The 27,917-nt window shown below is 39.7% G+C and overlaps 3 protein-coding genes across 7 annotated transcripts in view; 2 read left to right on the top strand and 1 right to left on the bottom strand.

Moving 5' to 3' along the window:
- The first annotated feature begins 422 nt into the window (after positions 1 to 422).
- Positions 423 to 17,118, top strand: pfkfb2a (6-phosphofructo-2-kinase/fructose-2,6-biphosphatase 2a). Its single transcript, XM_034211048.1, has 18 exons — positions 423 to 551; positions 1,896 to 2,059; positions 4,393 to 4,518; positions 5,309 to 5,405; positions 5,697 to 5,763; positions 5,848 to 5,922; positions 5,999 to 6,055; positions 6,152 to 6,276; positions 7,160 to 7,367; positions 7,902 to 8,048; positions 8,335 to 8,439; positions 8,523 to 8,652; positions 11,585 to 11,647; positions 12,113 to 12,177; positions 13,586 to 13,786; positions 14,376 to 14,443; positions 14,538 to 15,239; positions 16,779 to 17,118. Exons 2-16 carry the CDS (start codon positions 1,936 to 1,938, stop codon positions 14,427 to 14,429), a joined length of 1,644 nt encoding a protein of 547 aa, XP_034066939.1. The 5' UTR covers positions 423 to 551; positions 1,896 to 1,935; the 3' UTR covers positions 14,430 to 14,443; positions 14,538 to 15,239; positions 16,779 to 17,118.
- A 2,435-nt stretch (positions 17,119 to 19,553) lies between these two features.
- On the top strand, positions 19,554 to 24,282 carry si:ch73-217n20.1 (complement receptor type 1). Of its 3 annotated transcripts, none has more exons than XM_034210997.1 (11): positions 19,554 to 19,694; positions 19,780 to 19,977; positions 21,412 to 21,511; positions 21,586 to 21,659; positions 21,968 to 22,192; positions 22,305 to 22,490; positions 22,960 to 23,056; positions 23,166 to 23,239; positions 23,325 to 23,504; positions 23,802 to 23,981; positions 24,069 to 24,282. In XM_034210997.1, the coding sequence occupies exons 1-11, from the start codon at positions 19,640 to 19,642 to the stop codon at positions 24,107 to 24,109; spliced, it is 1,410 nt and encodes a 469-aa protein (XP_034066888.1). In that variant the 5' UTR covers positions 19,554 to 19,639; the 3' UTR covers positions 24,110 to 24,282. The 3 variants fall into 3 exon arrangements, with proteins under 3 accessions (XP_034066888.1, XP_034066887.1, XP_034066889.1); XM_034210996.1 differs by having other exon boundaries at positions 22,302 to 22,490; XM_034210998.1 differs by having other exon boundaries at positions 22,302 to 22,490; positions 24,059 to 24,282.
- A 2-nt stretch (positions 24,283 to 24,284) lies between these two features.
- scube3 (signal peptide, CUB domain, EGF-like 3) overlaps positions 24,285 to 27,917 on the bottom strand; it is a 71,852-nt gene continuing 68,219 nt past the window's right edge. For all 3 annotated transcript variants that reach the window (XM_034210993.1, XM_034210994.1, XM_034210995.1), the window contains 2 exons: positions 27,295 to 27,374; positions 24,285 to 26,986 (listed from right to left, as the gene is read on the bottom strand). In XM_034210993.1, coding sequence (XP_034066884.1) covers positions 26,834 to 26,986; positions 27,295 to 27,374 — 233 coding nt within the window. In that variant the 3' untranslated portion in view covers positions 24,285 to 26,833. The remainder of the gene's footprint in view (positions 26,987 to 27,294; positions 27,375 to 27,917) is intronic.

The following is a 27,917-nucleotide window of genomic DNA, read 5'->3' as shown; positions in this document are numbered from 1 at the left end:
TTCTTGTTGAATGAACGAAAACAACGCGTCAAGATAGCGGAATTTAACCAGAACAAGACTGATTTCAAAATAAAATCACAAAACTGACATTAAATCATCTGTCGCAATCTGGATGGACCCAGCCATAATCAAGGAGCACTGCAGCCGGTTATATTAATATATCATTCACAAAATAAAAAATGATTTGGGTTATTTATAAATCGATCAAAATTTGAAACAACCTTTTACAGCACCAGACATTTTGAAAACGTCACCATAGGTTATAATATGTTAACATTAAAACAAACACAACTCTGAGTGGTACTTTAATGTTTTATATTTTTGAACCAAATTCATGTTTTTTTTTATCCAAAAAAGAGATGCTAGCTTTACACATCGGAGTTCCGAGATTTTATATTGGAAATCCCAACCGGAAGCTGCTGGTTTGACACCGAGGAGGCGGAGCTTCAACATCCGAGAAGAAGGAGTCCTCCCAGGCAGTGCTGAGCTAACTGATGGCAGCATTGTTACAAAGGTAATAAGCAGGTATTAACAGCTCCTGCAGATTTCTGGTAAGTTAAAAACAATTATACTTTTTCCTACGTTTTCATCCCCGCTTTGTTTCAATGCTTTTTTGTCTATTGAAATAACGTAAAAGCAGAAGTGATTGATAGTATACGTCAGGTACATAGTACCCCACTGCTCTGCTGTATGAGACATTATGACACAGTGGTGCAATTTCTCCGATTAATTATTAAATTATAATAAAACAGATTAGTTATTGTGGCTTTTGCTCTAACCTAGCTTCTGTCATAATACCTCTGATAGTATATTGGACATGAGCAATGGTGGAAAAGTATCCAGATGATTTACTTGGGTAAAAGTGCTAATACCACCCTGGTAACATTTCGAGAATGGTACTTAAGTAAAGTATTGATGTAGGATTAGGTAAATATACTTGTATCAAATATACTATACTATACTAGTTACTTAAATGTTGGATGGTGTAATCTATACCAAATAAATCATATTTTAAAGTATTACAAATCTGAATTTATAAAGTAACTAGTAAATACATGTAGTGGAGTAAAAAGTACAATATTTGCCTCCAAAATGTAGTAGAGTAAAAGTATAAAGTAGTGTAAAATAAAAATACTTAGCAAAAGTACAATTACCTCAAATATCTTCTTGTGTACAATACTACATATACTTAGTTACTTTTCACCACTATGTGCAAGTCAGCAATGAGTTTAGATGCTACAACTAACTGAATAGTTAATGAAAAATAATGGCAAACAATTCTGACAGATCATCAACTATTACAGATTAGAATAATTCACTAGTTTAAACTTGTCCATTTTGGATATTTGCTGGATTTCGGTGTCATTTAGGGTGTGGAACTAAATATTAGAGTATTGGATATTTAAAAGATATTTAAACATGTCAATATTGGTTTGGGAAATAATTATGGACATTTTCCCCAGTATTTTCTGATTTATGGATCAAATTGTTAATCATTTTGTCGACGAAAAAAATAGGTAATGAAAATAATATTTGGTTGCCTCCCTAAAACAAGAGAGAGTATACAATCTGAAAGGGATGAACTTGTCTTGTCTGTATCTCAACAAATATAATTATTAAGTAATTATTTAATCACTGGTGAGGTTTAAATGAGTTTATAAAATATTACATTGATCAAATAGTCTGATACTTTATCTCCAATATGAATTCCCTTGCCCTTTTTCCTCCAATGATCTCTTTCTGTTAGTCTCAAGCATCCTTAAATATATAACAGCATTATTACCTAAATTAGATTTGATCATCTGTTATCAATTCACTGTATTGTATGCGCACTTTGGCCTGCTGTATCATCAGGCAGTGTTTGTTATGATACAGCAAAACCTTGTCCTCCACAGAGAGATTCTGACCTCATCCTAACAGGGACCAGATCAGCTGATGCAGGACGGCCGGACACAAATCAGAGCGATCATGGCGGGCCGGCAGCAGAGAGCTGCAGCGGCTGCAGACGGCTCCTCGGAGGCCAGGAGGACGGACATCAGGGCCACTGAGAAGAAGTGCTGTGAGTGGTTTATGTGTCCTCGTTTTCTGAGGCTGTAACCTGATCTGTAGTTATTATTGACCTTTATGCACCTGCACTATTGCATTATTTAATATAATGCAGTAGCAGTGTGCTGTAAATTGTGAACTTGTTTTTTTTTAATCACATTTCCTGCTCTATTGGTCACGGGTAAATAGAGGTGATAAGGGTTCAGCAGCCACTGATTGTTAAATGTCAGCTTTGACGCACCTTCTTTAGTCATCAGTATGAGAACAGTGTACTGTACAGGTACTGCAATGCACAATGAAGCAAAGAAACACAGCAACAAGCAAGGTTAACACTAAGGCCCCGGCCACACGAGGACGAAAACGACTAAACGCATAGGATTAACGCAAACGCAATGGCAAAAAAACTTCCGTCCACACGCAATATTCACCGGATAGTGTCTGCCCACACGAGACCGCTCCGTTTAGCTCCAACCGCTGGAGAAGCTGCAGTACATATGCAGGAGCCTGTACGTGGCGCTGTAACTTCCTCTACAAAAGCAGCGAAGAAGCATGGTTGTCATGATTGCCCTTCTGTTTATTCTCCGCGGTGGGGGCCGAGGGAACCGGGCAGAGTTTTTCGCCAGTCAACGTGTATTAAAGTTTAAATCTTCCGACAAAATTATAAAAGTGCCGGTCAAAGGTCTTTCAAGGTTTCATGCAGCAGCTGATCCAGTAATGAGTGACCCGGCCGACAGTAAAAATAAACATATTTATAACTAGTTTAGGTAGTTTGAGAGATGTCTCCGTCCTGTCAGATTAGACTTCACTCGCGTTTATGTCCATATCGAGAGAAAGATAAATAATCTGAATTCAGTGTGCAGTTTACTTTGACGCGGGGGTGAGCAGCAGAGGTGGGGAGAGGCGGGGCTATTGCCTCATCATTATCAGAAAATGATCGTATAGGGCGTACACACGGAGCCGTTTGACCCCCCAGAGCGTTGCGTATGCCGTTCTATCCACCTTGGGACCCGTTATAATTTCCGCAGTCATTTAGTGCCGTATTCAGTCGTCCTCGTGTGGCCGAACGGTCTATATGACACTAAACAGTAACGCAAACGACCGTTTTCGTCCTCGTGTGGCCGGGGCCTAAGAGTCATGTGAACTCAATGAAATGTGTTTTATTTCCAGTAAGTGTTCGAGGATTATTTATACAGGAAGGTGAAATGATTTGAACCAAGATGTGTGGATAACAAACCTTTCCTGCTCTGCTCCAAGCTGCAGACATCTGTGTATACAATCTCCAGTTAAGTCTTGTCTTGCCAAGTTTATGCTTTTTATGGGCTGAGCAATGGTCATGGTTATGGACACTGAAAGTAAAAGGAGCGAGACAATGTGTTGACATATTTTCCATTCGATGTCCTAGCCAAAAATCCTGCAGGTATTGGGAAACATTAACCGGCAGTCGTTAGAAGACAGTCATAAGACGGAAAAGTTCAACTAAACGTTAACTAGCTGGTAGATGAACAATGCAGGGGTGACATTGGATTATTTCACAACCCTCCCTCTGCTTCCTGTCAGTAAACAGTAGGCATATCTGCCCCTTTTTATAACATGAATTACATATTTTAGGGGCAGGTTTAAAGTAGGGCTGATTTTAACTCGAAATCGCGATTTTAAATTATGCAATTATCAAATCGCAAAGCCTGTGATTTTTTCAGTCATCCACACCAATCAGAAGTGCTGTGCTCCACATGTACCAGCCATTGTTAACCAATCAGAAGTGCTGTGCTCCACATGTACCAGCCATTGTTAACCAATCAGAAGTGCTGTGCTCCACATGTACCAGCCATTGTTAACCAATCAGAAGTGGCCCATGATAGAAGGTGATAGACAGATTGATCCAATCAGCTGCCAAGTCTTTTTGAAATACTTTTCCAAATGGCTTCCAATGGAGCTTTCCTAGATGGTTTGGTGAAACAAAGCGTCTGAGTCAGGTTAGTAACGCTCCATCACATGTTTCTATTACAGGGTGAATCTTAAACTGAAGCTTGACTTTAAAGCAACCCAACGGAAGTTTCATGTAAGTTTAGTTCTTTCACTCGTAGCTCGGGCTGCGGGGGTGCTAGAGACGGGAGCACGTTGATACGACCTTCCTAGCCGGAGGTATGGCCGCATTTTACAGTAAACTTCCGTTGGGTCGCTTAAAAACAAATATCCCAAATCGAATCGCAATATCTGTCAGAAAAACCGCAATTAGATTATTTCCCCAACTCGTGCAGCCCTAGTTTAAAGTGAAAATAAAGGTAATTGTTAAACACAATAAATCCTTGTATGCCTAATAATTAACTCTGTTTCTTGTGTGTGCAGCCTGGGCCTCCTACATGACCAATTCTCCGACTGTGATAGTGATGATTGGGTTGCCCGCTAGAGGGAAAACCTACATGGGTAAGAAGCTGACGCGCTACCTCAACTGGATCGGAGTGCCAACTAAGGGTCAGTACAGAAGCAATACATGTTTTATTGTATTCATGTTGTAACATTTGATCCGTCCACAGGAAATACAACCAATAAAAACAGGTGAGGCTTGGATTCAAAGGCCCTGTAATCGCTGTAAATGATCAAAAGAACTGTAAATGGAAAGATGTGTTCAGGGCAAACATGTATCTGCAGGGACAGAATCTAAAATACATCCTTATCTCTTACTCGTAGTGCTTTTTATAAATCTAGATTGTTTACAGACAAAACAGTTCACATGAAACCGCTCTGGTTATTTAGAGCAACTGCGTCATGGTTTCTAAAAAGAGACCGTTTTTTTAATGTATTTTGGCGAGTACTACAAGCGAGTGTCATCTAGTTAAATTACATTCAAAATAAGTAATGGCAGACATCTCTACGGCCAAGATCTCAAACACTCAGCAACTCACACCAAAATCATATAGATTGATAAAAGCACTAAATGTAGAGAAAGAACGTACAGAATATCTTTCTCTGGTGAACTGTCTCTTTAAATGACACTGTCCCTTTTTATGGAACTGTAATGGCATTCAGTGATAATACTTATCTGAACATCTGGTGCTTAGGGCAACGCTGTGTTAATACGTGGTTGTGTTTATCCCACCAGCCCCTATCAACAGGCGGTGTTTGTAGTGCTCTGATGTTTTCACATGAATGGAATGCAGCTGAACTGGTCTGAGTCTTTTGAGACGAGGGCCACCGCCAGGACACCGTAATCTTGTCCGTGCCTTAAACGTCTCTTTCTCTCTCTGTTTTTGTTCCCTTACAGTATTTAACCTTGGGGTGTATAGGAGAGAAGCAGTGCAGTCATACAAGTCCTTTGACTTCTTCAGACATGACAACAAAGAAGCAATGGAAATCAGAAAGTGAGTTTCTCCTTGTGGTGACATTCTTCCGTGTAGTACAATGACTCCTTTCCCACATGTGTCTCTCTGCGTGTTTAACCGCGTTGTCATTGCTACGCCCAATGAAAACACCAGAGCGCTTTGACATTTAAATGCCTCTGTCGACTGCACAGTGTTTGCTTAACAAATGGAGCTACACTTATTCAATTCAATAAATGATGTCCCTGAATGTATTACTGCACATCATGTCTTTTAGGAAGCGTTTAAAGCTAATCTGATTTCCTGGTCAATTTTCTCATTATGTCTCCACAGACAGTGTGCTCTGGTGGCACTGGAGGATGTGAAGGCCTATCTGAACGAGGAGGGAGGCCAGATCGCTGTAAGGACACAGTGCAGCTGAATATACTGGTAATGATATTGATTGTAACTGGATTTGGTCTGAATATGTTTTGCTATCTGTCAGGTTTTTGACGCCACCAACACCACCAGAGAGAGGAGGGATCTCATCCTTAATTTTGCTAAGGATAATTCATACAAGGTCGGTTTCATTGTCTAAATCATTTGTGTATTTTCACATGAATTCTGAATTTCTAATGCTTAGCGTCTTTTGTTAGGTGTTTTTTGTTGAATCAATATGTGACGATCCAGATGTCATCGCCACTAATATCCTGGTAAATGATGCTTTTCAAACTATTGGCACATTTTGACCTTGAGTTGTTGGACGTCATGGTGAATCATCTTTACAAATGTCTCTTTTTATAACAAAGGATGTGAAGGTTTCCAGCCCCGATTACCCTGAGAGAGACAGAGAGAGTGTGATGGAGGATTTTCTGAAGCGGATAGAGTGTTATAAAGTGACATACAAACCTTTAGATCCGGACGAACTCGACAAGTAAGAAGACATTTTGTTAAGGGTGCTAGGAGTTGGATTTATTTTCCGTCATTGACATTTTGTTAAATACTTCTCAACAATAAACATCCTTTAGAGCTAACTGTCCTTAATCATGTATTTATGTTGGCCCTGTAGATTATCTTGGCATATTTTTGGTCGAACGTGTGCTTGCAGAAACTGTCCAGCAGGGGGAGACAGAAGCTCATTTGTGATCTAAAATGTTTACTGTCTGCTCTTCTATTGGTATTTGATTTATGGAGCTGTAACACCATAAATGCAGTAGTAGTAGTAGTAGTAGTAATAATAATAATTAGTCATTAATTAAGATCACCTGGCTCCAGGAAAAACAGATAACTGGTGATATTTGCAAATTCAAAATGATAAAAAACTGAAATACTTTATTGATCCTTTGGGGAAATTGGTTTACTTAACATTTGCTCCTATGCTACACTAAATATATAAATCTATACAAACCAAGAAATAATCAGAGCGTTTACAAATGTGAACATATGTGCGTTATACTACAAGACACCATACATATATATCAACAACACATATGTAGATATATAAATTGTAAAATAAAGGTAGAATATTAGTATAATGTACAGTATGTATCAGTTACCAGAGTTCTTTTATTATGTGTGTTTATAAAAATAAAGTTACGTAACTAACAATATGCACACATTCTTGTATCTTTGTTTGTAGAGATCAGTTGTTGATCTTCTTGAACCTTGTCGCTGTTAATGACACAGAATGTTCTGAAGCGTGTGATAAATGTAATATCAGGAGATTAAGACTCCACCCAGAGAACAAGATGTCCCTTCCCTTGAGCCTCTTCTCAGAGTCTTCAGTTATAATTAACCCTCTTTCTTTCCTCCCGCAGGAACCGCTCCTTCATCCAGGTCATCAATGTGGGCCGTAGTTTCCTGGTCAACAGGGTGCAGGACTACATCCAGAGTAAAATAGTTTACTACCTCATGAACATCCACGTGCACTCCCACTCCATCTACCTGTGTCGGCACGGAGAGAGCCATCACAACGTGGAGGGACGCATCGGGGGGGATGCTGAGCTGTCAGAGAGAGGGAAGGAGGTGCTAACAAACCCTCACTCTACATTTATAAACTCAATAAAGATAGCTGCTTCTACAGGAAGTGTTTTGCATATGGGGATTTTTTTTAATAACACTTCCTTTCTGTCCTAGTTACAGTTTAGCCTAGTTTGGCATAAAAGAAGTAGGAACTGGCTATTCTTTTTTCTTTTTGAAAGTTTATTTTAAAACATTTAAAACAGTTTTTATGCTAAATTAAGCTAGCTGGCTTTATCTTCATATTAAGTGGACAGCTATGTGAGTGGCATCTCCCTCTGGGAAAGACAGCAAATGATGAACTAGTCATTTCATATAATCTGAACCTAACCTAATTTAACAATGACATCATTTTCAAGTTATAAACTTTGTAAACAGTTGAGAATCCAGTCAGATGGCGCGAATGAAATCTTGGTGTTACAAAATATTAAGGAGCTATTATGGGGAGAAATACTTGACTCTATCCACTGTATAGCTTCTCTTATGTGTTTAGATGTCAGTTCTTTATCATTAACACTTGGTTGATATTTATTTCTTCAGTTTTCAGCAGCACTGAAGGGTTTTGTGGAGGAGCACCGTCTGTCCGACCTGAAGGTTTGGACGAGTCAGCTGAGACGCACCATCCAGACGGCCGAGGAGCTGGGAGTGCCCTACGAGCAGTGGAAGATCCTCAATGAGATAGATGCTGTACGTGCTCTGATGTGAAACTCAAGATACAGATGATTACATTTAACTTTACTGTCTATCAGACTCGCACCCGTCCGTCTTGGAAGCTTAGGCAAATACTGAAATCACCATTAAAAACGTGTTCTTCTTTTTCCTTTCCTATAAATGCACCAAAAGTAGGCTGCATAGAGAAGCTAACTGTTTTAACGTCATCTGTACACATGTTACATTTGTTTGTTTTTTAAATCTGGTTTTGGACAAACTGTGCTGGTGTGTGTTTATGTGTTATTGTTACTTTGTGTTTCAGGGAGTGTGTGAAGAAATGTCCTATGAAATGATCGAGGAAACGTACCCAGAGGAGTTCGCCATGAGGGATCAGGACAAGTACCATTACCGCTACCCTGGAGGAGAAGTAAGAGACTGGAAAGTGATTTCTGCAAACACTTAATATAATAGAACTAAAACTAAATTAGATTGATATCCCTTGCTCTCTAGTCCTACCAGGATCTGGTTCAGCGGCTGGAGCCCGTCATCATGGAGCTGGAGCGGCAGGGCAACGTGCTCGTCATCTGTCATCAGGCCGTCATGAGATGCCTGCTCGCTTACTTCTTGGACAAAAGTGCAGGTAACACGCACAGAAACATGAAACACGCCCAGGCAAAGCCTCACAGTAAAGCAGCCGTTGATTCATCTTAAAGCTATAATTGACTGCTTCCCCTGAGTCACTTTTTTTCAGCTGGTCTAAATGTATCTAAAGAGGAACATTTAATAGCATGAATGTGTCAAAACCTTAATGAGACCAAAAAGTATCTGCATGCTTGATTCAAAGCTAACTTTAAACTATTCAGTTAGCTTTACAGTGAAGACAATTCTCAGTACAGCTTTAATGGATGAGTAGGTCTTCATGATGACAAAACACGTTTAAAAGGCTTTATTTGTTGGTGTCTGAAAATACAGCATTTTTGTGACCTTCAAATCTGACATGCGTTAATTTTGTGATGATGCAAGTAGCAGGAAAATAAAGTAAGAGCTTCAACTGAATGGAGGGGGATTTAAATTCTGTAAAAAAGGCCACACTTGAAACAAATATTTCACGGAGCAAAGTCATTGCTGCAAATGGTTTTTGCCACATTTGACAGGAAACAAATATTTAATCTGGGGAAATAAATTGCTGTGTGACAGTTTTTTTGATGCCATCCCAGGAGGGCATTAAGGCAGAACTGATCAAATGCGATTCGTCTCGATTGAATTTTTTTTTTACCACAAATAGTCGTGTTTACAGATAAACCAAACTTTGAACTTTACACAAAAAAAGAGGCAAGCACACATTAAAATAATAACAAATGGGTATACCATGGTCAAAAATAACTAGCAGTATTCAATCATCTTCCATATTTACATAGTACAAATGAAATAATTTTTAATTTTCAGGGATTTAAATTCTGTAAAAAAGGCCACACTTGAAAACAATATTTGACGGAGCAACGCATTGCTGCAAATGTTTTTTGCCGAATTTGACAGGGTAGAAGGGAAACAAATATTCAGTCTGGGGAAATAAAGGTTTTTTGATGCCATCCCGGGAGGTCTCTAATGCCCCGGCCACACGAGGACGAAAACGGTCGTTTGCGTTACTGTTTAGTGTCATATAGACCATTCGGCCACACGAGGACGACTGAATACGGCACTAAGCGACTGCGGAAACAATAACGGGTCCCAAGGTGGATAGAACGGCATACGCAACGCTCTGGGGGGTCAAACGGCTCCGTGTGTACGCCCTATACGATCATTTTCTGATAATGATGAGGCAATAGCCCCGCCTCTCCCCACCTCTGCTGCTCACCCCCGCGTCAAAGTAAACTGCACACTGAATTCAGATTATTTATCTTTCTCTCGATATGGACATAAACGCGAGTGAAGTCTAATCTGACAGGACGGAGACACCTCTCAAACTACCTAAACTAGTTATAAATATGTTTATTTTTCCTGTCGGCCAGGTCACTCATTACTGGATCAGCTGCTGCATGAAACAGACACTGGCGCTGTCCAAAGAGAGGGAGGAAAAAGAGAGGCTCCGTGTATTTTATTATTATAATATATAGATTCGTTATTCATTTGTTTTAAAGCTCAATAAATAACAAAGAAGACCTTTGACCGGCACTTTTATAATTTTGTCGGAAGATTTAAACTGTAATACACATTGACTGGCGAAAAACTCTGCCCGGTTCCCTCGGCCCCCACCGCGGAGAATAAACAGAAGGGCAACCATGACAACCATGCTTCTTCGCTGCTTTTGTGGAGGAAGTTACAGCGCCACGTACAGGCTCCTGCATATGTACTGCAGCTTCTCCAGCGGTTGGAGCTAAACGGAGCTGTCTCGTGTGGACAGACACTATCCGGATGACTATTGCGTGTGGACGGAAGCTTTTTTGCGATTGCGTTTGCGTTAATCCTATGCGTTTAGCCGTTTTCGTCCTCGTGTGGCCGGGGCATAAGGCAGAACTGATCAAATGCGATTCGTCTCGATTGAAAATGATTTTTTTACCACAAATAGTCGTGTTTACAGATAAACCAAACTTTGAACTTTACACTAAAAAAGAGGCAAGCACACATTAAAACAATAACACATGGGTATACCATGGTCAAAAATAACTAGCAGTATTCAATCATCTTCCATATTTACATAGTACACATTTTGTCTGGATTTAATTAAATGTACGGAAATTGGCTCAAAGTGAAAAATAAGAAGGCTGAAGAACAGCTGGCTGGTCAGAAAGGAAAATGCTGCTTTAAATAAAATCCAAAAATAGGTACAGGCAGACATTATGTCAGTCAGCAGAGAATGTGGTCAGGCTGCGGCTCTGTGTCTCACCCACAGTTTGATGACTGCAGAAACCAAACTGTGGGTGCTGCTCTGACTGCACTTCATCCCACTGCACCCTCACATACTGTATGTGACATGCAGCACTGCACCCTCACATATGTGACATGCAGCACTGCAGCCTCACATATGTGACATGCAGCACTGCAGTCTCACATATGTGACATGCAGCACTGCAGCCTCACATATGTGACATGCAGCACTGCAGCCTCACATATGTGACATGCAGCACTGCAGCCTCACATATGTGACATGCAGCACTGCAGCCTCACATATGTGACATGCAGCACTGCAGCCTCACATATGTGACATGCAGCACTGCAGCCTCACATATGTGACATGCAGCACTGCAGTCTCACATATGTGACATGCAGCACTGCAGCCTCACATATGTGACATGCAGCACTGCAGCCTCACATATGTGACATGCAGCACTGCAGCCTCACATATGTGACATGCAGCACTGCAGCCTCACATATGTGACATGCAGCACTGCAGCCTCACATATGTGACATGCAGCACTGCAGCCTCACATATGTGACATGCAGCACTGCAGCCTCACATATGTGACATGCAGCACTGCAGCCTCAATGTTCTGTCAAACCTGAGAGGGGAAACTCAAACATGACTGGGTATAAAACCTGCCAAAAACATGTTTTTCTTCTTTTTGTTGGCACAGATGATCTTCCCTACTTGAAGTGTCCCCTGCACACCGTTCTGAAACTCACCCCTGTGGCTTATGGTAAGTCACTGCACTGTTCAAAACTCAGCTCATTTATTCTCATATATTCAGCATACCATAATAACCTAGTGAGGCTGTCCAACAACATCATCTCGGACCCAAACCATGTTCTGAACAGCCAATATGAACTGCTACCATCTGATCAGAGAGACAGCGTCCCACGATTCAATGAAGTCAGACTGAAGCATCCTTTGTGCTCCAGTTAATCCTCACAGTAAATACAGAGCTGAATCCAGATCAACTGCACGCTAAAGGGACTTGAGCATGTTTTCTCTCAGTGATTGTTATGTTAAATGTTTGTTGTTGGTTTTTCATGTATTGTGTCTTGATATTTGTCTATGTTGATGTTACACATGGAGCCGCTGTGATGCAAGTCACATGTCAGACTTGATCTGACCATTAAAGTATTATCGTATCATTGTTTTCCTTCTGTTGGGTTGTGACATATGTTCCTCCCTCTCATAGGTTGTAAAGTGGACATGTTTGACCTGAAGGTGGAGGCTGTCAACACCCACCGGGACAGACCATTAGTAAGCCTGTGACTTTTTTATTATATTCTCTAAAAAGTATGTGGTTAGATCTGTCTGAAGCTGTCACTGTGACCCAGAGTTCAGGGTAGTGCATGTGCCCAGTGCGTGCAGCGAGGATCAGTTACCCCCTACAGCCATTTTGAGATTTTCTTTTTTGATTACATTTTTAATAAATATAACCGAGCAGCAGAAACACAACGACAGAAAAGAAGCAATTTGCGGAGTTGAGATATAAAGAAACACAAAGAACAACAACCTATTGGCTTAAAGGGAGACATCTGACCCCAATAAGCGAAATGCAACATGATGAAAAACAAACAAGCACAAGAAGAATTCAAACCCAAAATACACTTTACAAAGATTAATGTATGTACACTTTTTCTATAAGAATTGCTTTAGAAAATACCACTTTGTTTGTGTGAATTTGCATGGTTTCTACTTCTGCCCCCTGGACTTATCAATCACCGTCCCCCAACAGACAACTTCTAATTAGCAGCTGGCTATTCTTTAATGAACCGATTAGAAAATGCTGCACAGAAGATGAATCTGTGTTTGGACGGGAAATCCCAAAGGCATGTTTCATTTGTTTTTGTCTTCATTTCCTAATCAGCCGGCTCCATATCTGCTCCCTGGTTGTAGAGTTTGTGCTGATGAGAAACCAAGAGTCCTAAAGAGAGTGGGTGTTAACACATAAACACATTCCCTGAGAAACCTCTTGTTAAATGGGCTGAGAAATATCCTGTCTGCTGGGACCAACATGACGATGGCCTTTCTATTTAGAGCTGTTTGTCTCAGTGGCTTTTTCCTCCCTCGCCCTCTCATAGTGACTTACTCGGGACATGGTGATTTAAAGGTCACCTATTCTGCCAAATCCACTTATCATGTGTCCCCTCTGTGTAAAGAGATTCTGAAGGTTTCAGGAAAAGAGATTCTCTCTCTTTTTGTCCTGATCCATTTATATAAAAACCTGTCTGAATATTAGCTGATCAGATTTTGGCCACTTTATGATTTCAAAAAGATTTTTTGGCTTGTGTAACCATTAGCCAATCACCAACCAAGGTTGACCTTATCACTTGAATCTCCTCCTAGAGCACCTTTGGGTTCTTTTTAACCAAATCTCTCTCAGAGGGGCGTGGGGAGGGGCTCCTTATTTCCATCTAAAGTAACAGACACAGAATCAGCACTTTTGAAACAGGGCTGAAACAGAGGGGATTATGGGATGCTACAATGATCTGTTTGGTGTTTGGAGCCAAACACTTCAGAGACATGTTTTGTATATATCTGAGACCTAAAATAAAGTAATGAAAAACAGTACAGGGGACCTTTTAGTCCTTGATTATGAGAGGTTAAAACATAAAAAAGCAAATTGTAATCAGCCCACCTTTGTCTGTCTTTCTTCACTCTCCAGAATAAAGTCCCAGCAAATACGGTGCCGCCCGCTTTCCTCCGGAGGAACAGCTTCACCCCGTTGTCCAGCCAAGACCAGATCAAACGGCCCCGTCTGTACAGCGTGGGCAACCCCCCGCAGGCCCGCAAGACCCAGGCCCCCACCTTACCCAGCATGCAGTTCTCTGAGGCATCCGAGGGGGCAGAGCTGCTACAAAGTGTAGTGAGTACTACTGTCATTGGTAGAGGTTTAAAGGTCTGGTAAATGGAGAGTAAACTAAATAAATAAATAGAAAAACTGGTGAATAATGAAATGTGTCCCACAAAACAGGAAAACTAAAGAGCTATACAAAATGTAAAAGGATGGTAAAAGAAGTACAGTTCGATTTGTTTTATCAACTGATTGGAGTTATAAGTGTAAAGCTGAGTTTCTTTCTCACCCCTTGCATTAATAATTGATATATTAATAAATGTTTTGGACGTATAGTTCTGCTGTGTTTTGGTTTCTCTGCTCCACATACATTGGATTATTATTCTACAGAGCAGGCCCATAGAACATCTCAGATATGTCGTTTTATTAAGTATCTTCAATGTGTTTCTTGCATGTTATTGCTCACAAAGTGACCTTTATTACATTTACTGTGCTCTTTATACTGTAATGAACAGACAGGGAGTGTGTTTTCTCTGGTAGTTGACCTCAGATTTTTAGTATTAGCTCAACTGCAGTCAGTGCCAGTCAAAATAAACGCCTGGTTCCTTATTTGGCTCTGTGTTTGTCTTAATGCCGTCTCCCTTCCCTTTGCATCCTGCAGGACTCTGTAAACGGCTTCAGTGCAGCAGACACAGACAACTGTGTTGGGAGTTAAAGAAGCCAAAAGAAGTATTTTCAGCCTATTCCACAACTCTATCATGTGAAACGTCTGTACTCTCCGCCATATATATCTCACACATTTTGTTTTTTCCCTTTATCCCAGGCTTTTCTCCACATGGATGTAGTATCTCCACGACCAGCAGTAAAATCTCCACCAGCTTCAGCCATTACATTCTTAAGCAATTTATTTCACCATATCAGTGTAACGCTATATGTGATATCTCTTTGTTTTTTGTTTGAAAGGTTATGTGCTTGTTAGTGATTGTACACATAGACATGATATCGATGCCTTTGCACAGAAGCCTTCAAATCTATGCTGAGATCCAGCTCAGATGAATAATGACGTAAAGATTTGTAGTAAGAAATACTCAACAAACCCGTCCTAGTTTCTGGCGCACTCCAGTCTTTTTTTCTGTATTAGATGTCTTCTCAGATTATTTATTTTTAAACATTCCCTGGTTGTGTGCGTCCTTCCTCAGGTGCAGGTTCTGGCTAGATGTAGTCATGATTTTATATTTAGTGTAGTATAAAGCTTTAAGGCTTGTGGTGGGCAGAACCAAGCTATGAAATGTAATTAAATGTTTCATCTAGCCCTATAAAACGTGCGGCAGCTACTGTTCCTTTCTTCCTGTCTGACACATTTTCCACTTTTCTCTTCAGTAATGCCTACCTGTGTTTTGCCTCCTGCTCAGATAACAGCTTTAATATACAGCACGGTTCACTGTGATAACGTAAAGCTGACAACATTTGAACTCCATAAAATGTATGCCAATATTTTAAACACAGAGTGCTCATTACTTTTAATGTCCTCGTAGTACGGTGGCCCTGAAGTGCAAGACACCACAGCATTTCACAAAACACAACAGCATTTCAGAAAACACCACAGCATTTCAGAAAACACCACAGCATTTAACAAAACGCCACAGCATTTCAGAAAACACCACAGCATTTCAGAAAACACAACAGCATTTCACAAAACGCCACAGCATTTCAGAAAACACCACAGCATTTCAGAAAACACCACAGCATTTCACATTGGACGGAAAGGGTATTCCTTAGGGAGAACACTTCTTGTTTGTGATTGGACAGAGCCAGCCATAGGAGCACTGCTGTGATTGGTTGTTTTTGCTGCCAGTCAAGAAATGACGCTTCGTGATTGGCCCAACACATCAGCCGTTAGCTGTTAGCACACACTCAGAGCTCACAGCTCCTCATATCTGTTCAGAAACTGGACAAAAGTTCAACATATACAAAACACAGACTGTCTATGTCATGGCGAATACAGTCGCTGCTTTATTTATGTCTGTATGACGTTGTGAGTGTGGACGGAGCAGCTACAGGTTCGTTTAGCCTGATCGATCCGATTCCGATAGGATTTACATGGAGATACGGCCCGCCCCCTCTCCAGCGTCTTGTTTGAATGACAGGAGTAAACACAGAATTAATGCTTTATTAATTCATGGTTTTTAAGGGGCTTATCTCCATGTAAATACTATGGTAGACCACCCAATATTCGCATCGCTCGAGTTTCACCGCGGCTGTCAGCTGTGTTTGCTCCTGTCATTCAAACAAGAGGCGCTGGAGAGGGGGCGGGGCGTATCTCCATGTAAATCCTATGGGAGATACCAACTACAACCAAATGAACATATTTGACCGTGATTTAATTGTAATACACGTTTCAAAGTGATGCCGAAGTAACTACATACTGATAACGGTTAGTAAAAACCATGAATTAACGCTTTGACAAGTCTGCAGATAAGACGGCAGGCGAAAAGCTTTTAAAATGCGTGTTTTCTGAATGGAATCGGATCCATCAGGCTAAACTAACCTGTTGCTGCTCCGTCCACACTCACAACAACGTCATACAGACATAAATAAAGCAGCGACTGTATTCGCCATGACATAGACAGTCTGAGGTTTGTACATGTTTAACTTTTGTCCAGTTTCTGAACAGATATGAAGAGCTGTAAGCTCTGAGTGTGTGCTAACGGCTGATGTGTTGGGACATATTTCGCTGTCGGGTGTTGACCAATCACGAAGCGTCATTTCTTGACTGGCAGCAAAAACAACCAACCACAGCAGTGCTTCTCTGGCTGGCTCTGTCCAATCACAAACAAGAAGTGTTCTCTCTAAAGGAATACCCTTTCCGTCCAATGTGAAATGCTGTGGTGTTTTCTGAAATGCTGTGGTGTTTTCTGAAATGCTGTGGCGTTTTGTGAAATGCTGTGGTGTTTTCTGAAATGCTGTGGTGTTTTCTGAAATGCTGTGGCGTTTTGTGAAATGCTGTGGTGTTTTCTGAAATGCTGTAGTGTTTTCTGAAATGCTGTGGTGTCTTGCACTTCAGGGCCACCGTATCATAGTTATACGCAAATAAATTGTGTAATTCCTGATCAAATAAAAGTACTTCTTGTTAATTAGTAGCTTTTAAGTAACCATATGGATAATCTCTATTCACATGACTTTGATTTTAATGTGGGCAATTGATTGGTATTTGGAAAAAGTGCCTTTTATTTGAAGGACTACTAGGCTGTGACAATAGAGTTATTTTAACATTTATAGTATGACTATGTTTCACCTGAATTGAAGGATTGACAATATATTTGCATGTCTTAAAGTGCTCTGGTGTTATTGCACATTGTGGCGTACAGTACATGTTTCATTTATTAAAGTTAATTTAAATGCCATTTTTACATTGAGTTCAGTTATTTTTCTGATTATGTTATGATTATTTTGACCAGAAAATTATTTTAGGTTTATGAAGAAGGAATTTTGATGAATGTGATTTTCATCTGAAATTTGACCTCCCAGAGTGAGTCATAACTCTGGGAGTGGAAAGAGTCAAATTATCAGTTGTTATTTTCCTGCTCTGACGACTGAAATAATCCTTGAATGAGTCAAGTCAGATAAAAAGCTCTGATTATTTTACATGGTGATTACAGACATTAAACAAAAAATAGCCCTTGATGTACGCTAATGTACTCGTCATTCTTAGTTGTTTTAAATAATACTTAACACTTTTGTCATACTATATCATCTGGTAAAAAAGTAATACAACGTCCGTCCGTCCGTCCTCTGTTGCTCTCCCTGAGGTTTCTTCCACTTCTTCCCCATTAACTGGGTTTTCTTTGGAAGTTTTTCCTTCTCCAATGTTAGGTTGTAAGGACAGAGGGTGTCATATTTGTATGAATATTCTGTACAAACTGTAAAGGTCCCTGAGACAAATGTGAACTTTGTGATATTGGGCTATATTAATAAACTTGATTGATTGATTGATGTATTGATAAAGCATCTCTTTGTATAGAATGTTGTAGAAAATCTAATTAAAAACATTCTATAATACGTCGATAAAATGTCATAGTATGAAGAAAAAATGTCATAGTATGTCGAAAATATCAGAAAAAAAGTCATAGTATAGTATCTTGACAATTTTGGAAATTAACAACATAGTTAGGGTTAGGGTTAACCTTATAACAGCGGTTCCCAACCTTTTTGGGAACTCAGGGCCCACTTAAGAATCAAAAAAATGTTTGCGGCCCACATTCAACCATAAACAATACGGAGGCAAAATAAAGTTCTGAATGGTCAATTCAGAACATGTGACACGTTGTAAATTCAGTAGAACAGACCGCTGTCAAGGACTGTAATGATCAAGAAAGAGAAAGGAAAAGAGGTTAAAATAAAAAGAAATCGTAATAATGAAAATGTTTCCACACAAATCATAATATTTTTGCTAATTATTTGGCGGCAAATATTGAATTTACATTTACACCCTTTAATATTGTATGTGGGCTTTTAGATGAAGACCGCACAGAGTTAATAAATACAACTATTCTTCTGACTAAAATACATATTTTTAAATGTCAATCAAGGAGTAATCTTAATTTAAGGTGTTTGAAGAGTAGATTAAAAATAAAATATCTTTTGAAAAAAATTATTTCCACAAAAATCAAAGGGTGGCTCAACACGCCATGAAATGGGAAATAATGAGCTCTAACGAAGAGTGACTAACTCTACCCCAGACCCATGTATTTAGCTAGTTCTGAGAAAATAATCAACATCCCCCTAGCGGCCATGGGGTAAATTTACATGTAATCCTATTACATATCGTGGTTACTAAATCTTATAGAACCAATAACATGTTTTAAAGTCTGAAAGCGAAGCAATTAGCTTTAGAATAAAACAAGAGAACATTGAAATATTTATGCAGCTTTTTATTAAGATGCTACCCAAACAATTACACTAGATTAAAGGATATTTATAAGTTTGTATCCCTTTTTTTAATGAAAGTTCACACAGACCAACGATTATTATTATTGGATAACAAGATAGAAGCATACCACCTCTATCAGCTGACGTCAACAGGCAGGAACAGGGAGACAAAACACTGAGAGCACAGCAGCCAAGGTTACAGGTGCGTGTGCTCAGTCAGGAGAGTTTTAACTGATAAACTGGGTCAAAGTTATGAGCCTTAGAAAATATATATATAAAATGAGCTCTAACGAAGAGTGGGATTAAAGGAACAATAAAAATGCTTGACATGTTGTGTTTTTGGTGGTATTTGGTTGTCAACCTATTTTTGTTTGTGAAATGTTGAAGTGGCTCACCGTATATTTATTTCTTCTGTTTTTGTTTTGTTGTTGTCTGAGATGGGAATGTCATCTCCTTATTGTTATGTCCATGTTTGTGTTTTAAGCCTGTAAACAATTTTTTTTAAATTTGGCGGCCCACTTGCAATGCCTTCGCGGATCACTAGAGGGCCGCGGCCCACAGGTTGGGAACCGCTGCTTTATACTATGTTTTAGTTACTTACATTCTCTTGACTCTCTATTGACTTTAGTTATTGGAACGAAAATATCATTTTCTTTCTATTGTCCTAAATACTGAAAGAAATTTAAATTCACTTGTCTGAGACTTGACAAATGATAATCATGGGTTCTGTTTAAAAAACGGATAAGGTTATAGGTTTGGTTGATCACAGTAATGTTGACAATACAACAAAAAGAAAGTTGTATGTGTTTGGAGGGCAGTAGTCTGTCCCTGGTCTTGTAGTCCTGTGTGCTCTGTTGTTTTCATGTGGGCTGTGTTTTCCCCGCTGCGCCCTCTGTGAGCCCTCCACTATAAATTGCTTAATCTGAAGCGGCTGGTGCCATTTCATCCGTCATCTGCCTGCAGGATTTGTTACACGGAACTACACAGTCGACAAACATGAGGAATATCGGTCTGAATATTCTGCTTTTATCGTTTGCCCTTGGCGTTTCAGGTAATTAGTAGAATAATTCAAATTGTTCAGATTGTTATTTGTTATTTGTATGTAAAATAAATCTTTTCATTTTCCAAAATAAAAGCTCAACTACCAAAACAATGTTCGGCACCACCGGAGTACCAACATGCGAGACTAGTGAATAAATACAGCGGTTTACAGAAGTTCCTGAGCGGAGAGAAGGTGTACTATGAGTGCGCCGAGGACTTCACTCCATCCGAGGGGAGCAGAGCCGCGCAGTGTGTCGCTGGGGGATGGAGCAAACTGACTCTGAAATGCGAAAGTAAGTGCCTTGCATACTTGTGAGCTATCTAGTTTAGCATTAAAATGGTCAATATATGGTTAAATGTTAATGTTTCTGTGATGGTTTTCAACGAGACGTTTAGAGTAATGTGATTTAAAGCATATTTTACAAACTGACTAGCGGCCATGGGGTAAACTTACATGTAATCCTATTACATATCGTGGTTACTAAATCTTATAGAACCAATAACATGTTTTAAAGTCTGAAAGCGAAGCAATTAGCTTTAGAATAAAACAAGATAAAACATTGAAATATGTATGCAGCTTTTTATTAAGATGCTACCCAAACAATGACACTAGATTAAAGGATATTTATAAGTTTGTATCTATTTTTTTTTAATGAAAGTTCACACATACCAACAATTATTTTAGATAACATGAAGATGTAAAAGGCAAATCCTAGATAGCCAATTCCTTTTTTATGATCAGACACATCTGTGTGGAGCTTAAATGGTTAAGTGTTAAGATCATAAGTATGGGGGAAACTTCGGAAGCAATTGGAGACTGGATTCAGAGAGACACGAGGAGAGCTGGAGCTTTGATGGCAAACACTGATGGTTTATTTGGAGCTTCGGCCGGAGAATTCACATGACATGACATGGGCCACGATCTGACCACACGGTTGAGATGCCAAACCAATTCTGAAGAACTCTACCCCAGACCCATGTATTTAGCTAGTTCTGAGAAAATAATCAACATTGTGCATAACAAGATAGAACCATAACACCTCTATCAGCTGCCGCCAGCAGGCAGGAACAGGGAGACAAAACACTGAGAGCACAGCAGCCAAGGTTACAGGTGCTGTGCTCAGTCAGGACAGTTTGAACTGATAAACTGCTGGGTCAAAGTTATGAGCCTTAGAAAATATTTCCAACATATCAATGGTTGTGCTGCTCAATCAGTCAATAGACCTCTTAATGAGAAAAAGCAAAAGTATGATTTCACAAATGTTGTTCCATATTAATAGTGCAATGAAGAGGACAATTAGATATTTAGGAAAAAAGTAATAAAATAAGTCAGTATGATATGTTACTTAAGTCTTTACGTTTGAGCTTCAGTGGGGTCCACTGTCCCTCGATACACCTGTGGTATCTGCTGCCACCTGCCATATTCCCAACAATAAGCACTTAAGAAAACCAGATGATTGCCGTCCTCAAACTGAAGCATTTGCATTACGGTGCCTTTACACACTTCACAGTTTTTTTTAAATGTTTTTATATTTCCATAAAAACACCCATCAAATCCTAGTGACAAAACACACTGAGGTTAGCACATAGGCTTTGGAGCAGCTTATAAGGGTTGTTTTGCCATTTGTAAATGAAATGTATCTCTGTCTTTTCCCCAGCTGGCAAATAATATTTCACCCTTGATTCCTGTTCTGATTGGCCATCAACTCTCTCTTTCTTTTTTGCAGAGAAATCATGTGGCAATGCCGGGGATCTGCCCCATGGAGAGTTCCAGTATGAAGGGAACTCATTCATTGGGGAGAAAGCTTATGCTGTATGCAATGAGGGGTACGTAGAAGAATGATTGACATCCTGTACAACTTGATCAGAATAAGCCTTTGAATTTGTGTTTATGTTCACAGATACTCTCTGAAAGGACTTGATTATATTATCTGCAAGAAGTCGGGTTGGACCAGTGACATTCCGTATTGTGAAGGTGAGCAACCCTAAAGACTCATGATCCACAAACCAGTTATATTCTTTACACACAGTAAGGTGAAGTTTCTGCACCTTAATAGATGATCTCAAGTGGGCAGTGTTGTCAAAAATGAGTAATTACCGTCTGCATGTGACGCACAATGAAGGTGTTCTTCTTAATCCTTCACTTCATTTAAACACATTTTCCATTATGCAATAAGGATGTGATATCATATTAAGGTTGTTCAGTATATTACTCATGTTTAGGTATTTTTCTATGCAAGTTGGAGGGAAGAGAATCACCTAATCTATTGAAAATCTCCTCAGAGGGAGAGGCCACCTGCCCCCCCCCTGCAGTGGCCCGGCACTTGGTGAGCAGTGCTGGAGCTGTGTCTGTGCACCGGGTGGGGGTCTCTGTGACCTTCACCTGCAGTCATGGTTTCCAGCTGGATGGAGCTCAGAGCATCAGATGTGGAGCTGGTGGTCTGTGGCAGCCCCCGCCCCCTCGGTGCCGGCCTGCACCAAACAAAACTCTGTCACCCAATGAAGGCAGTGAGTTAGTATTTCCACCACATAAGAAAGTTGTCAGCATTTTGGCAGTAAGGAGAAATGTCAGTTTATTCAAAAGAAGAGCTCTGTTTCTAAAGTTGTTTCTGTTCAGCAGGGCGATGCAGGGTGCCGGTAAACAATGACAACACTAACCTCGCCGACAGGTACATCAGAAAGACATTGTTCGCTTCTGGGGACAAAGTCTATTACGTGTGTGATGTCGGATACGTTCAGGCAGGTGGCAGCAGACACCGCATGTGTATCGAGGGACAGTGGACCCCACTGAAGCTCAAATGTCAACGTAAAGACTTAAGTAGCATATCATACTGACTTAATTTATTACTTTTTTCCTAAATGTCTAATTGTCCTCTTCATTGCACTATTAATATGGAACAACATTTGTGAAATCATACTTTTGCTTTTTCTCATTTAGAGGTCTATTGACTGATTGAGCTGCACAACCATTGATTTTTGACCATTTGTTTAAAAGGCATTTCTATATTTTTATTGAAACATGTGGATTTCCTAGAAATATGTCTTGTGTATTTGCGCTCAATGATTTAAATATAGTTTTTTTTTTTTTTTTAAGTGCATGCTTTCTTAATCTGACGAATAAGGCTTCTGTATATTTCTGTCTTTGTGTGCAAACAGACGTTTAAAGACCTATTTTACAGTCCTGATGACGGATAGACTGCAAATAAATATAAAAAACAATATTTTACAAGGTCACAATGAGCTGGTTAACTTAACCTTTTATTTATCCCCAATAGGAAAGTCATGTGGCTCTGCAGGAGAGATTATGAATGGAGAGTTTACATACACTGGATTGGAGTTTGGAGACAAGGCTACAGCTGTCTGTGAGGAGGGGTGAGGAAGATCCTTCCACTGCGCTGCTTTCTTACATACTGTTATTCTTAACACTTACAGGATTTTCTCCATCTTGTAAACTCTCTGACTTTTGATAATTTTTCATCAGATATCGTCTTGTAGGAAAGGCAACCAGAAACTGCCTGAGTAAAGGCTGGGACGCACGTGTTCCTGCTTGTGAAGGTGAGGTGAACAAGCATCATTTGACAGTTGATCATTCATTTCCCTTCCTCTTTAGCTGTGCCAACGCTATTTAACCTTTTTACAGCTGTGGTGTGTGAGGAGCCGTCAACAGTGACCAACGCAGAGATGAGAGGCCGCCACGAGCCACCGTACACATACAGGACTGTGATCAGCTATCATTGTCGCGCGGGAACCCTCATTGGACAAAGGAACATTTGGTGCACCAAGGACGGGACGTGGAGTAACGCTCCTCCTGAATGCAGAGGTTCATGATACTCTTAGTTACAACAAACTTCCCCTATTATACTGTTTTTCCTCAATATATTATAGGTCTCAGATATATACAAAACATGTATACAATATATATATATATATATACATATACAAGAGCATGCATTGTAGCATCCCATAAACCCCTCTGTTTCAGCCCTGTTTCAAAAGTGCTGATTCTGTCTTTTACTTTAAATGGAATTTAAGATGCCACTCCCAAAGTGGATTTTGCCTAATAGGTGACCTTTAAGCAACTATATATTTTTCTGAATTTATTTCAATTTCTCCACAGAGGTATCATGTCCATCTCCAAATGTGGCCAATGCCTACTGGATGAGAGCTCAGAACAAGCAGTTCCAAGAAAGGGACATCCTCTCCATCGAGTGTGAGTGGGGGTACACGATGTCCGGCCCCAGCTCCATTACCTGTGGTCATGATGGCCGCTGGTCCCCTGGCCTCCCTAAATGCACACGTAAGTAATACATTCTTGGTTGAATTTCTTCATAATATATATATTTTACAAAACTTATGACCATCTGTTTATTTCAGCACGTCGCAGTCTCACCAACTGGAGGGGCTAACAAGCTAGCTGAAATGTGAACTACATTATTTAACCCAACCTGGTTAAACAGCAGTCCAGAGGATGGGACTAATGGTCTCTTAAGCTTAAAACTGTCTTCCTGCACTATAATACACTAATAGTAATGTATGTTCTTACTTGCTCATAAAACTTGTATGAACTCATTGTAAAGACATTAAATATTTGAAATGAAGCTGAAGTACAGTATGTTTATTTCAATAAGTGTTTTGGGCAGCGACAAGTACAAACTTGTTTCATTCACCTCCTGTACATAGTTTTTTTTCTTTAACAGTTGATAATGTTATGTGTATCATCTCTATAGACTAAACGGTGAGTGAGCATTTCATGAACAAACAAGCTACAAGAAAATAAGAACACCAATTCCATTCATTTAAAAAGACAATACAAAATCCAGACATTTCTTTACATGAGCAAGAACAATTCAAGTGCAAATATCATTATCAACTCTATGATACATCATAGCAAACTCTCGTTAAAAGGCAACAATACAAAAAAAAAGGTTGCAGGAAATTAGCTGATTCTGGTTTGGGGGGGTGAGTCTAATACCTGGAGATAAACTGAGGCCTGTGTGGAGGAATTACAAACCAACATTAAATCATGGTTTCGTCCAGCATCGCCCTCAAGTGTGACAAAATGGTCAACATCCCTTTGTCATCCTAAAGTGTGGTACAGGATTGGAAGTGTACCATCTCACTTTTTTTATTTACATGAGTGGGGACAAAACAAAACTCCCCGGAAAAGGAAACGGGATAAGAGCGCAAGGGTCAACTCTATTTCATATCTCCAGAGGGCTGCATGTACGGATTAAGGGGTTGGGGTTATCACTCTGACCATGCAGTCGTTTGGACCAATTTGACTGCAGTGGTGCTGATTATGAGTTTTTAAAAATAGTCCCTACATTTGGGGGAAAATAGTACTTTATTTTCTTTCTGAATGTCCTTCATGCAGTTACCAAGGTTGAGAGGCAACAAAAGCAGAGACTCCAGGAAGTCCTGCACCATCGGCAAATTATATTGAGTTTTACTAAGCACAAGATTTTAATGTTGGTTTGGGATCTTTAGAGTTGCTGGTGGGTTGATTTTGTAACCTTTGGACATAGGCAGGCTAACTGTTTCTATTGTTTGTGGTTTACTAACTTTCTGAAGGCTGTTACTTCACATTTAATGTTAAGATAAGAGTGGTATCAATCTCATCTAATTCTCAGCAAGAAAAATGTCGCAACAATTCCTAACTACTTGGCCGATGAAGCAAAGTGTTAGATCTAAAAAATCTAATAATTTTACCCTGTTTTGGTTGCTGTTCTCATAACAAATCATATTTAATTATTACACTTAACAGACTTTTTTAGTATTCCTCTGAAGAGGAGATTAGTTACACGTTGGAACCCAAACATTTTCTGCCCCAGTGACGGATACATATTTCATACAATGAGTCTTAGCAGGAATGCAGCTTAGAACACATTTCACAAGCTTTGTTGTGGGTCACAATAGGGTGTAACCAACATTAAGGTGTAGTTTTTTTATCATTACACTTTGTACTAAAAGGTAGGATTGCAGGCTCTGATTTTAGTGCACAAAACAAAGAAACCCACCCGTTTTGGGCGGTCTTTGGAAGAGCTGTCTTCATTGGGAATGAACAAAGTGTGTTTGAGAGGGTACTGGTGTCTTTGGATTTGAGACTGGTGGGGCAAAAGTGATTTGGGGGTCCTGCGTAACAAAAGAAATGTAGGATTAAAGAATTCAACCCTCGTCTAATTTATTTTCATTATTTACAAGATTGAAATAAAAACTGGTTGTCCACAGAAAGGCAGTGAGAATATCAACTTACTGTGTATAAGAACTTTAGTTTAAACGTAGAGACTATTAGTGTCGAGTACATCAGAAAGACAGACAATATGAGATTGAAGAATTAAAGTGACCTTTTAAAAGAAGCAGCAAACATAATGTCCCTCAAAGACATTTCTCTCTTATCTCTCTCTCAGAGACATGTTCCACTAGACATCACATTATCTCATTTCTGTGGCTCTCACAATTATTAGTTTGTTATTCATCTCCCAAATGTCCACTATGTTCCTGGAATTATTATCCCGTTTGTATTTGCTTTAAAAAAAGAAGAGCAACAGAAATAATCTGAAGGTTGGAAAACACTGGTACAGTCTAGACAGACGGAACAAAACACAGATTAACTGTTTTAACAGTAAAACCCTTGGAAACTGCTCTAAGAGCTCAAATATAATAAGGCTTCGAATGACCTGGAACGCAGCTGCGACATGAATTTAACAACCTCTCCTCCTCGAGGACAGCACACAGACACTGGAGATGGAACTAGGGTTACACAACACTTACAGTCATACTTAATGGTAGGAGTTGAGACACAAACTGCTCATTTAAAATACAATAGCAAGCTCTATCAAGCTCAAACCACACACACAACATTACTCCTACTGTCTGAAATGGGCACTTGTTTTTTTGTGTGGTTTCATTGCACAACAGAAACCAAACCCTCTGAAATACTCTACATCCCCGCTGAATGGAAACTGACAACAAACCTAAAACACACATTCTCAGTATTTATCAGGTCTGCATAGTGTTTATTGTCAAAGCTTATGGATATTAGGAGAGCGTAAACATACTAGTAAGTCCTGTGAGGGATGTAGCCTGTAAGGTGGAGGTGGGCGTCGGGGGAGGGGGTCACAATCCGGTGCTTCGGTCGCCGTGTAAGCTTTACTTGTATGGTCGCAGAAAAGCCGAGACTTTGCTGCTTATGAGGCGGATGAAGGAGCGGGGAAGCATCTCGTTGGACTCCCGAGTGGTGTACTTAAAGTAGTTGTTTGGGTGAGCCAGCACATCAAAAAGAGTCTTAATCAGTTTTTTATCCTGCAGGGAAGAACAGGCGGATGTAAACGTCACACTTAGCATATTTTCGTCCTTAATAATACGTTTGAATTACATGTCAAGCTATTACACAACGCTGCCAAACAAATTACACACCTTTATGACGGCATTAGCAAATCTTTTCATTATTAATGTACCGACTGACTGATCCAAGGTCTTGTGTTTTGTTTTTCTGAACAGACAACACCTTCAAGGTTCAGCTTGTGGTTTGATGAGTCACCTTTTCCAGGTGGTCATATATATCAACAAGAAATTAAAGCCAGAAATAAACAGTCAAAACATTTGCTAACCTTGAGGATTTCCTGGTGGTTTTCTGAGGCGTAGAGTCTTCCGTCTCGCACTATGTCCTCTACCAGCTGCTCATAGTCCTCTGAATACAAAAAACATGTAAGTTACTTCACTAAATAATAAAAACAGGAGTATTAAAAACAATGAAAACGCTGAGAACTTACAGGAACTTTGAGGTTCTGAGGTATCCAACTCACTTCTACAATATAAGGAAGTGAAAGAGATTTTTTTGTAGTGCTCACAGTACTGAGAAAAACCTTTTTCCAGAAGCAATGTGACTTTTACCATAAGTTAACCATAGAAGATACTGTAGACCGGTTTCAAAGGGACCATGACTTTGGTAGAAATAACTAGTTCCAATAAAAAATGATGGATAAATACATCATACAACTCACTTTAAACATCAACATATCTGTTGAGTAAGGATCTAAATACCCCTTCTCATACTGGATAAATTACCTATCACGGTACGCTAGCTTTATATCTGTATTAAAATTCCCCTCAACGTACATTTGTTCAGTGCTTCTGCTGCATTTTTTCTTATTTAATGAGTGAAAGTGCTCCTTATTGTAATTATTCGAATATTTTGCTTCTCTATCTGTTGAGTTTCAATTTGATATGCAAT

The sequence above is a fragment of the Gymnodraco acuticeps genome, unplaced genomic scaffold (genome assembly GCF_902827175.1).
Source record: "Gymnodraco acuticeps unplaced genomic scaffold, fGymAcu1.1, whole genome shotgun sequence".
Classification (NCBI taxonomy): domain Eukaryota; kingdom Metazoa; phylum Chordata; class Actinopteri; order Perciformes; family Bathydraconidae; genus Gymnodraco; species Gymnodraco acuticeps.
This window is presented reverse-complemented; position numbering and strand designations above follow the sequence as displayed.